General features: G+C 37.5%; 1 protein-coding gene across 2 annotated transcripts in view; it reads right to left on the bottom strand.

Annotated features, from left to right (window-relative positions):
- Positions 1 to 12,495, bottom strand: part of smyd3 (SET and MYND domain containing 3) — a 1,145,948-nt gene that overhangs the window by 2,386 nt on the left and 1,131,067 nt on the right. For both annotated transcript variants that reach the window (XM_039748800.1, XM_039748801.1), the window contains one exon: positions 5,284 to 5,392. In XM_039748800.1, the coding sequence (XP_039604734.1) occupies positions 5,284 to 5,392 (109 nt within the window). The remainder of the gene's footprint in view (positions 1 to 5,283; positions 5,393 to 12,495) is intronic.

Consider the following 12,495-nt stretch of genomic DNA (forward strand, 5'->3'; position numbering starts at 1 on the left):
GCTGTTTTGATGGCTTCTTATTAGCAATAAGATGTAAAATGACAAAGTAGCCAGCAGTTCTCCATCTAGCTTTTTTCCATTTACATCTGTGTGTGTTCATCACGCACTGTTTGATTTAGTAAAACACTTCATAGAAAAATGTGACAGACTGAAAATTATCCGTTTTAGGCTTCAAATCATTTGGATGATATCCTTAGAAAGGAAAAAATATCTATGATATAAGAACCTTATACTGCACAGACTAACAAGCCATAAAATGAAATAAGGTCTAAGACAGGCAAGGACTGGTTTCTAATTAAGCAATTGGGTTGGAATGAAAACCTGTAGCCACTGCGGCTCTCCAGGACCAACATTGCCCATCCTTGGCATACACAATTTGACCAATTTTGCCACAGAATTGTTCTACCTGTGTCATTAAGATGGTCACTGATAGGTCCATGAAAATGGATGAAGAATTCTTAATGTCTTCATAGACAAGGCCGGAAGCGCACTCAGAATATACCTTCATGTTCCTCTGTAGCTCTCCTGCTGTATATGTTAAGAACCACTACAGCAAAATAACACAAGGGCAGCGTAACAAACACTGACATGTTTCTTGCGCCTTAACCACAGGACTGTTTTCAGTTATGGACTTGTAACTATCAGAGCCTTTTGTTCCGCTAAGATAAGGATGGTGACTAGAGTTCAAACACTGCATTTAAAGGAGAAAATCGATGGATCAGCTTGTGAAAAGTTTGCAACTGGTGCTAAACATTAATACTTCAACTCAGCTGTGGTGCCCACAAAGCCACAAAGACACCTTGTCAGTTTACACAGGAGGAATGAGGATTTATTATCCATGGAATTTATCTTGGGTTTTGGAAAACAAGAAGCTTAAAGACTCCAGAGTACAGGCATCCTCTGAATTATAAAAAAAAAAAAAACTTATTCATGTACCTAAGAAAAATAATTGAATACAATTTTTAATTTCACAATGAATTTTCACAGTTTTGCAGTCTGAGTCTGTGATTTTTTAAGGATAATAATCAATCAATTAAACACTTATTCCAGGTATACATCACTGCAAGTGTGTTGCTGACGTATACTGAAGAGTGAAATGATTTACATGAAACTGAATTCACAGCGAAACTTAGAATTTCAGTTCCAAAAAAATTTGTGAAACAAATGGTGTTTCACCACAAGCAAAGTTTGCACCATAAATGTTCATCTCATCTGCAGCCTTCTTCTCCATGTGCAAAAGCAAGTCAAACAGGAAGAGGGCATGTGGCTAAAGAGCATCTACCAGTGGAAGTGCCGACTAAGTGTATGCCAAACACTCCAGTTGAGATTGTGATGGGTGGCTGCAACTTGTGTGCCCATATTCACTTACCTCAGTGTTTTAAACAACAATTTGATTAATACTGATTCTTGAAATCAACATCTACTTTTAATCTCTCAAAAGTCCAAACATCTACTGTAAGCTCTCAAAGGTTTGTGCTTTTTACTTGTGCATTGACTGTGAGAGTCCAAGATCAGAAATGTAATTTTCCATATGATAAATGAAGTGTGAGCTTTTTACAAATTTACTGCACACGGAAAGGTGATGAAAAGTAGCTAACCGAATGAAATATGGCAGAAGAAAGCTCTTCAGGTAACAATCACTAAAAAACAAGTCATTTTGATGGTTTTCCTTCATGACAAAGTCACTCATCACTGCATCTGTATTGTCACAGTATATGAAAATCTTATTTTTGTTGTAAAAAGGCTGGTTTTAATTTCAAATCATAATTCTGCAGTAGGATTAGTAAAATCTGTTTATTGGCTTGGAGAAAGTTCTTCTTTGATGAGGCTGAATGATGTGTCAGAACACACAAGAGGATTTTGGCTGAAGAGGCGGTTGGCTATTCTACATCTTCTCTTATGTCAGAATGACACTGACTGCTAACGAGTGCCATACCCGTACTTTCTTTGGTTAACAAACAGTAGATAGATAGATAGATAGATAGATAGATAGATAGATAGATAGATAGATAGATAGATAGATAGATAGATAGATAGATAGCTAGATAGATAGATAGATAGATAGATAGATAGATAGATAGATAGAGGCAGATCCCAAAAGATAGATAGATAGATGTAGATAGATGACTCTTGGATCATGATTAACGTGGTCCTAGGATGCTGCCATCTAAAAAGATACAAAATAGAGGTTTTTGCACACTGATAGATAGATAGATACTTCTGATAGATAGATAGATAGATAGATAGATAGATAGATAGATAGATAGATAGATAGATAGATAGATAGATAGATTATTGACCTTATGGGGATCAGCTTTTTTTTTTTTATAAATCATCATCTGTAGCATCCATCCAGGAACAATCCCTGGACTGGGTACCAGTTACCACTCTACCTAACCTGCAAGACTTTGAATTGTGGAAGGAAACTGGAACACCGAGAGAAAAGTAACATGGGCACAAGGAGAATATTCAAACTTAATTCAGGAAGGACCAGGGACATTAACCCTAGCATTCTTCTTGTGGTGAAGTTCAATTGATCGCTAGCAGGCACATGTTCCTTAATTATTTATGTATGCTCTTGATAGATAGATAGATACTTTATTAATCCCAAGGGGAATTTCAATTCAGTAATCTGCATGTATCCAAAGGAAAGATTTAAAAGCATCAGATAAAAAAATCTTACTTAATATTACATTTTCATGAGTGATACTGAAATGGAATTTAAGAAGCCAGGATAACAAGAGAATCAATGCAGAAGCTTAGCAGGGTAGTTGGCGGTTTTCTGTTTGTGCTTGGGATGTCAGTTTAAATACACAATGTGGATGTCACTTTTGATGGGCAGGTATTTAACCTACAATTGAACACGGATTAGTATAAAGCCTTGGGAAAATTGGATACAATACAAAAGAAAACAGCAACACACTTTCAAATGGAAACAATTCACTAAAATGCTATCAAATATTCAAGTCACCGTCATTCTACTTATAAAAAGTAAAGAAAATGACATTGACAAATTATCTACGAATGCATTTCTTGAAATATAATTCATATGTCCTTCTTACACAGTTTAATTGCACACAATGTTCATTAAGCATTTTTCTGTTATTCTTTGAAATGTCTCTGTAAATACATCTATGCCCTAATGCAGATACACAAATGACAGCAGCACAGTACACATCTTTAGATTGTAATATAATGAAGATTGAGAACAGTTTCCAGGTTTATAAAAAGAGGGTGGAGAAGCATGGTGGTGTAATGTTGGCATCGCTGCTTACATTTACATTACAATTATTTGCTTAGCAGATGCTGTTATCCAGAGCAATTTATAAAAGAGATGAACATAATCAAGTCAGCATCAGTCTGGGGGACTGTTTTGGAATATGCGTTAAAGAACTAAGTTATGAAATTAATCATCATAAGTGAAGAGTTCAGAACAAAATACAAGCTAGCTTCAATTCCTAGGTTACAAAAACCCAACTGCTATCAATTAGACAGAAATTCATTTAACAAGAGAGTCCTCAAAAACATCTTCTTACATAAAATAAGGGAATTCTAAATGGAGGTTGGCAGCTCATTCTACCAGCCAGGAGTTACACATGAAGAGTCATCACATGCCAATCATCAACAGACCTACTGTAAATGGGTGAAAAGGAGCATAGGACCTGCCAAGTGTCTCTATATACGTAGGTGCTACACCGTCATGGTATCAAGAATCTGAAGTTAATGTGTGCTGATATAGGGAGGCAATGTAGTGATCTAAAAAGAGGAGTGACAGGTGCCCACCTCTGCTTGTTGAACGTTAGATGTGCTGATGTATTTTGAATCTTCTACAGCAGTGCAGTAACACATATTGATACTCCTGCCAGCAGAGAGTTGCAGTAGCCTAGACTTGACAAGACCAAAGTCTGGACCAGAAGTTGTTCTTCACATTCTGACAGATATAGTCTAATCGTGTGGATGTCACTCTGAGTGACTATGCAAGAATGAAAGGCAGTAAATAGTAAAAGACAGCTGGTCATCAATCACCTCCCCAAGGTTGTGTATTGACATGGCGGGTGTTAATGATAGTGAAATGAGATTTGCTGATCAGAGAAGGAGTGCTGAATGGACATTTGATATCAGAGCATCTAATTCTGTTATTACATTTGAAACCCGAATAAAAACATATTATTGTAGCCAGGCATTTCTTTCATTAGGTTGTTTATAGATCTTTGTATCATGTTTTTTATCTGTTTGTTTTTAGCTATGATGGCTTGCTAATTTTATTCCTTTTATTGTTGATTCAATTTTATATAAAATGCTGTAATTTTTTTATTTTACTTTTATTATTCTTTATGTGTTTTTGCTTTGTCATTGTAAAGCACTTTATACATATCGCTTGAAAATTGATCTACAAATAAATAACTGAAAATTAAAGAACAAGAAAGTGTCTTTGTCTGGTTTAGCTAGACATGGGGCTTCTTCATTGAGAGATTCTAGCTGATATCATGGGGTCCTCTGGAGGGAAGGAAACGTGCAGCTGAGTATCTACAGTGATATGAGAAATATTTGAGCTTGATGATGGGGCAAGCATTTCCAGCTTTAGCAGGCTGGGTTCAAATTCTGGCTAGCTGTGGATTCTTTATGTTCTCTCTGTGCCTATTTAGGTTAATAAATACTGCATGCATTCCTCAAAGATTCACAGGTTAGATTTATGGGTATCTCAGAGTTGGCCCTGTATAAGTCAGTGTTGTGTGGGTGGGGGTGTGAATGGGCCCTACTACAAGTCCTTCTCTTTTTCTGCTATCTGATGCTGCCTAGATAGGCTCAAGCTTCCCACACTCCAAAATGGATGAAGTGGTGAACAGAATACATGAGACTGATGCATAAAGATGCACAAATCAAAATCTGCCTGGGCACACTGTTGGTAACACATTCGCCCACACTAATAGCTCTCTGTTTAGTCACATTCTTACTACAGGGCTTTCTCACCTTCTCAATGATTTAATTTTTTCATTGAGTCCCTGAAATGAGCATATGAGACTGGGGGGGTCAAGCCTTTTGCCTTAATGTAGCCTCCTCTTGGTGGCACTTTATCCTAATTATTCCATATACAGTACATACCCACATTCACACATTTCATGGAAATGCACAGATTCAGTGCCAAAATTCAGACTCTCTAGAATTGTTAACATTGCTGCTTTCTTGGGAGTTTAGTTATAAACAGTAGGTCATGGAATTTGCATAAAATTTAACATGTAATCTACCTGGAAGCCATATTTAATTGGACAGATTATTACTCACCTCCTTTAAAGTTTCAAAAGCCTCTTTAAACATCTCCTGATGATACTGAATTTTGCCCACAAACATGAGTTGTATGGCTCTCAGGGGGTGGAATCCTGTGTAATATAGTCTATACAGAAGATAAAGAGAAGCCATAGTTATTCATCTCATAATCTTTAGAGAAAGCCTAAGAATATGACTAAAACTTGAACTGCACATAACCTTTGAAGCAGTAGTAATCCAACAATAGCCTAAAGGTACAAAATGGCTGTCACCACGGGGCACACCATTCAAATGAACAGGTGAAATCTCTGCAATTAGTGTGCTGCACATACTTGTCAAACATTCTAAACTTAACTATAATCCTTTTCCAGTTTACCACTTTGTATTCACATGTTTTGTCTACACAGAGCTGCTAAGAGTAGACATGACACTGGTGTTAATATAAAATGTGACACAAAAGACACAATGAGTTATATAACATATGGAAGCTAAATACATTTATTTACATCCATCCATCCATTATCAAACCCGCTATATCCTAACTACAGGGTCACGGGGGTCTGCTGGAGCCAATCCCAGCCAACACTGCATTTCTTTACAATCAACAAATAAACAACAGATAAAATCAAGAAATTTTTAAAAGTGATTCTTAAATCAATTATAAAAGAAAACAAATTCAATGTTAACAGATAAAGAAAGATTTGATGGACAATGTTATTTTTTTAAAGTTTAAAACATCCATTCATTTTTATATTCTACCAGTAATGGCACACTACACAATAAGGTGCAGTGAATACACTTGACTTGAGCATTCCTAGTTTTCATACTCTTTCTCCGTACGTTTATCATTCATTTGCTTAGACGTTGATGTGCTTGCTGCTTCCTGAGCAGCTCTTCTTTTTCCCTCCCTAACGGCCTGCTCCTTATCTTCTTTCGTTGGCATCTTTTCACCTTAAAACTGATTAAGTCAGTGTTTGTTGTTGCAATTACAGTGGAACCTCGGTTCACGACCATAATTCATTCCAAAACTCTGGTCGTAAACCGATTTGGTTGTGAACTGAAGTAATTTCCAAAATAGGATTGTATGTAAATACAATTAATTCATTCCAGACCGTATGAACTGTATGTATTTTCTTTAAGTTTTTAAGCACAAAAATTGTTAATAATACCATAGAATGCACAGCGTAATAGTAAACTAAATTTAAAAACATTGAATAACACTGAGAAAACCTTAAACAACAGAGAAAACTAACACTGCAAAAGTTCATGCTATAGCGCTATGAACCGCTCGCTAAAAACACTTTTTTTAATGAGTTTTAAGCACAGGGAAAAAAATGAATATTTGAAAAATCCGTAACTTAATAAACCACCAAGAAAGTAACATTGCAACAATGCATGCTACGAAATGATCGAAGTGAAGTGAAAACAAAAACAAGCCCAGTTCATTCTTTAACTGCCATCTCTGCCTTATGTGTCCAACCCTCTCTCTTGCTCTCTGTCGCTCTTTCTCTCGCGCCTGTGTGTATGTGTGTCTGTCTCTCTCTCTCTCTCACACGCGTGCCTGTGTGTCTCTCATGTGCGCCTGTGTGTGTGTGTCTCTCTCTTGCACGCGTGTGTGTGTGTGTGTGTCGCGCTCGCTCGCTGCTCAGGGAATGCACAGTGAGAGACTGAACACGTGCGAAAATCATCGGCGCGCACAAACCGAAAGGAAAACTGGCTTGTTTGTATACCGAGGCGAACTTTTTGGTCGTAAACCAATTTGTACGTTTTCTGAGACGTTCGTGAACCGAGGATCCACTGTACTTAGTACTTTTCTTTAAGTTTTCACTTAAGCTGGCACTTAAGTCTTCAATCTGCCAAGAATGATTTAAGAGATAAAGAGATAGGGGAAGTGATGGGGAAGGTGGAGGGATGAGAACGGCGCCCATATGCATGCGCCACACGGCCACCCTGCTGGCCGCTAGCAGATAATAAAATAAAAATAAAAAGAGGAATAACCTTGGAGGTCAATTATCACCCCGAAAGCGGATAGTAGACGTCACTTAGTATATGTGTACCAAATTTCAGTTCAATAGGTCAAATAGTTTGCAAGCCACAGGTGATTTAAAATCCTGGATAGACAAAGGGACAGCCAAGGTAGAGTATTATATACAGTATAAAGATAATCATGCTGTCTCAGTTAAACATCCAATTGGTGAGCCCACTGCGTTCTTGTGTTTACAAGGGGTGGCAGTCAGTAAAGCTAAACTGAGCGCTATGTTCAGCTATGTTAAGTGAATTGATCCTTATAGTAGTAGTAATGGTAGCAGTGTGACACATACAGTGTAAACAGCACTGTGAGAAACAAGAATGCATTACAATGCAAACATCATTTTATTTAAAAGAAACACAAATCAGGTTACCTAATTTAATAAAGCGAATATCCACTTCGAAGGTTCGTGTACTGTGCTTAACATTCTCAAAGACGCTTAATACAATTCATGCTCTCAGGGTCTGGAAACAAGAAACATTGGGTGCACGGCAGGAACCAACCCTGGAGAGGGTGCCACTCCATCACAAAGTCCACTAACATGAGGTGGGCCAATTTAAAATCAACAGCTAACCTAACATACATATCATTGGGGATGTGGGAAGGAAACCAGAGTCGCTTGAAATAAACCCAAGCAAACATGGGGAAAGCATGAAAACTGGACTGGGTGCAGATTTTCAACCCAGGAGACTGTGTGTGTGAGGCAACAGCACTAATCACTGTGCCATCATCCCTCCCCAGTGACAAATACACTGTTTGAAAATGCAATAAAATAAAGCGAAAGCTCAAAATTACATAGATGAAAAATGCAAATTATAACAGTGCACATAAAATATACTTACTGTACAGTCAACATTCATTTTTGTACACACAAATGTTCACATATTTTTATACTGATAAAACTCTTAAAGCTAGTTGCCCAAGTCTTAGCTGATTCCTTACTTGTTCTCATTGTAGCCTAGAGAGGCTTCATTCTTCTAAAGTAGAAGACAGATAAATGGATAATAACATGGAATACACATTTGAAAAACCTTCCATTCTCTGCAGTTCTGCACTGAATTATATTGTCCATTCATCCACATCCTGAACTTGTTTTCAAGCTGCTGGGAAGCTTAAAATAAGTCTCGGCAATGTCACGAGGCATCAGCTCTGGAGTTTAAATGGATAATTAATGGAGAATGGACACTATAGCTGTGAGCTAAATTTAAGATGTTGTCATTTGCAAAGATTTTCCAAGATGCAATGTGTTGGAAAACAGTCTCATGTACTACCACCAAACCTTACAGTTACACATTTATTGTGTAATAACATCTGTTATAACATTACAAATTTGATTATAGTCATGACTATATATATATATATATATATATATATATATATATATATAAACTGCTCAAAAAAATTAAAGGAACACTTTGAAAACACATCAGATCTCAATGGGAAAAAGAAATCCTCCTGGATATCTATACTGATATAGACTGGGTAATGTTTTAGGAACGAAAGGATGAAAATGATCAACCTACAGAGCCCTGAATTCAAAGACGCCCCAAAAATCAGAGTGAAAAAATTATGTGGCAGGCTAGTCCATTTTGCCAAAATTTAATTGCAGCAACTCAAAATTGTACGCAGCACTTTGTATGGCCCCTGTGTTTTTTTTACTCACATGCACAATTGACACAGAGCCAGATTTAGCACAGGGGTTCACCATATAGAACTGCTAGGCAAGCATTATAAGACGAGACAGACTAGAGACACAAAAGATAAACACAGGAAAGGTTTTCAGGAATGGGAGAAGCACTGGGACAAATTTATGGAGTCTCAAGGAATATTTTGAAGATGACTAAAAGGGAATTGCTGTAAGGTTTATAATAACTTTGTAACAGTTCCAGGAATTTTTTAGATTCCATCTCATACAATGTGATTGTGAGATTGAGTATTAGGAAATGCAAAATTGTGTTAGACGCGAATGTAAACCTTCTTGTAGTTGTCATCTCTATGTAGATCTTTCTGTAAAATGTTTGACATAATAAAGAAGAAATTAACAGGCATTTAAGTGTTAGGGGAGCACTGGAAATCGAGCATCAAAACGCATATTTCGAGATCTCTAGATGGCCTAAGGACCAATTCTAAAATTCTCCTAAATTAGATTATTTTATTTTTCCAGGAGGTTTTTCCATTATTTTTAACAAAGACAAAATGAAGACTCTGAAACACAGTTTGGCTTTAATAGCATGGCCTGTTATATTAACACATTGTTACATTGTATACATATACATATACACAGTGTTCTTGTATACATGCCTGACAACATCGGTGCATGGTTCTAATGAGATGACAGATGGTGTTGTGGGGGATCTCCTCCCAGATCAGGTCTGAGGCGCAACCTGGTGGCATTGGATGGACCAAAACATAATGTTCCAGAGGTGTTCTATTGGATTTAGGTCAGGAAAGTGTGGTGGCCAGTCAATGGTATCAATTTCTTCATCCACCAGGAACTGCCTGCATACTCTCACCACATGAGGCCAGGAATTGTCGTGCACCAGGAGCCACTGTACCAGCATAGGGTCTGACAATGGGTCCAAGGATTTCATCCTGATACCTAATGGCAGCCAAGGTGCCTTTGTCAAGCCTGTAGCGGTCTGTGTGACCCTCCATGGATATGCCTCCCCAGACAATCATTAACCCACCACCAAACTGCTCATGCTGAATGATGTTACAGGCAGCATAATGTTCTCCATGGCTTCTCCAGACCCTTTCACTTCTGTCACGTGCTCAGGGTGAACCTGCTCTCATCTGTAAAAAGCACAGGGCACCAGTGGTGCATCTGCCAATTCTGGTATTCTATGGCGAATGCCAATCGAGCTGCATGCTGCTGGGCAGTGAGCTCAGGGCCCATTAGAGGACATGGGGCCCTTGGGTCACCCTCATGAAGTCTTTCTGGTTGTTTGGTCAAAGACATTCACACCAGTGGCCTGCTGGAGGTCATTTTGTAGGGCTCTGGCAGTGCTCATCCTGTTCCTCCTTGCCCAAAGGAGCAGATACTGGTCCTGCTGATGGGTTATGGACCTTCTATGGCCGTCTCCAGCTCTCCTAGAGTAACTGCTTGTCTCCTAGAATCTCCTCCATGCCCTTGAGACTGTGCAGGGAGACACAGCTAACCTTCTGGCAATGACACGTATTGATGTGCCATCCTGGAGAAGTTGGACTACCTGTGCAACCTCTGTAGGGTCCAGGTATCGCCTCATGCTACCAGTAGTGACACTGACTGTAGCCAAATGCAAAACTAGTGAAGAAACAGTCAGAAAAGATGAGGAGGGAAAATGTCAGTGGCCTCCACCTGTTAAGCCATTCCTGTTTTGGGGGTCATCTCATTGTTGCCCCTCTAGTGCATCTGTTGTTAATTTCATTAACACCAAAGCAGCTGAAACTGATTAACAACCCCCTCTGCTACTTAACTGACCAGATTAATATCCCATAAGTTTCATTGACTTTAGGCTATACTCTGATTAAAAAGTGTTCCTTTAATTCTTTTGAGCAGTATATATATATATATATATATATATATATATATATATATATATATATATATATATATTTTAGTTGCAGTGTGGGCTTCGCTTTGGTATGGAGAAAGAAAGAACTTATAATGATAATGGAGCAATATCACCAAAATATTTAGCATCACTTATATTATGAAGAAGAGCTAGATGTAGTGAAGCTTCTTGTTGTCTTTTCAGCAAAATCCTAGCTAGCCAAAATCCCGTTGGCGCTCCAGAAATGTGATGTGTAATAATTACCTGAGGCATGTGAGCAGTATGTTATCTCCGAAAAACATAATATAGAATTCTTAAACCTGCTTAGTTAACTTCTGGGTTGCACGGGGTCTTAGCCTATCAAGTAGCATTGGGTGCAAGGTAGGAACTGACCCTGGAAGGGACATCAGTCCATTTATTTTCAAACAATGACTAATTTTAAATTTATTGCATGTATTTACACAACAAATCACAGCCTAGTTGATATTTTAAAACTTTTTTAAAGATATTTTAAAAACATTTTTTAAATTGTGGTAGCAAAATGCCACATATGCCTTTATTGGCTAACCAGTGACCTGGCATGATATAGAACTGTCTGTCTGCAGATGAAATCTCAATAAAGTGAATGTCTGCAATCATGATCTGCTCCAATTATTGTTTTGCCAACTGAAATTTAAAATGTTCCAGAAGATGAATTATGGGTCTTACTAGCCAGAAAGGAGTCAAAACCGGGAAGTCAAAATAACTAATGCTAACCAAACTCAAAGTCTATAGGGGACACTTTTCAATACCACAATACCATTAAGAAGAGCCACAATCTCGGAAGATGCTTATGCTTAAGCGACTGCTTTTCTACCGTGGTGTTTGTGATGCAATTGTGAAAATTCTAAAACCACGCCCCCAGCAATCAATTGTTGTTACTTGACAACAGTTCCACGATACAGCAGCACTCACCATAAAACAAAATGGTAAACATTTAATGAAATGAAAATAAAAATCAACACTGCTCAATAGACATCCAAGAAGGAAAATAATAAAGAGTCTTAAATTTCCATCATCAAAAACATCCAAAACCACCTTCATAAGCTGAGAGAAAAATACTTACAAGTAAAATTTTCAATGCTGTAAATAATAACATTTACGTCTTCCCTTTTTCCTATCTTATTATTTAATGAAATACAGAAACAAGAGAAAATCATTTTTTTGATTCTTGCTAGTGAAACTGACTCATCTACATCCATGCTAATAAAACAAACTAAAGATTAAACGTTGTGTCCTCTCATCATCATATTGAACAGTCATGGTTACAGATCACATATTTGTGTTCTGAATCTAAAGCACCATAAAGAATATTAATCATAATTTTACTCTTAGACCCCCTTCACCTATTCCGTGCCCCACACAAAAAAGATTAATTGTGGGTTTTGTGCATCTCAAATTTAAAACATAAGTCAGATAAGCTCTCAATGATTTATTAATAGTTTGCATTCTGTGGCTAACACTGAGTCCCTTAAGACCATTAATTATGATTTATGGTCAGTTTCTTGGAAATCAAATAATGATTTTTATTTGAGGTGAGATCTTTATTTTCTGAATAATCTTCATTATTTTTGCGTCTGTGAGGTAGTGGCATCCCATCCTAAACTGGTTCATGTCTTTTATTGAGAT

This window comes from Polypterus senegalus, chromosome 3 (genome assembly GCF_016835505.1).
Source record: "Polypterus senegalus isolate Bchr_013 chromosome 3, ASM1683550v1, whole genome shotgun sequence".
NCBI lineage: Eukaryota > Metazoa > Chordata > Cladistia > Polypteriformes > Polypteridae > Polypterus > Polypterus senegalus.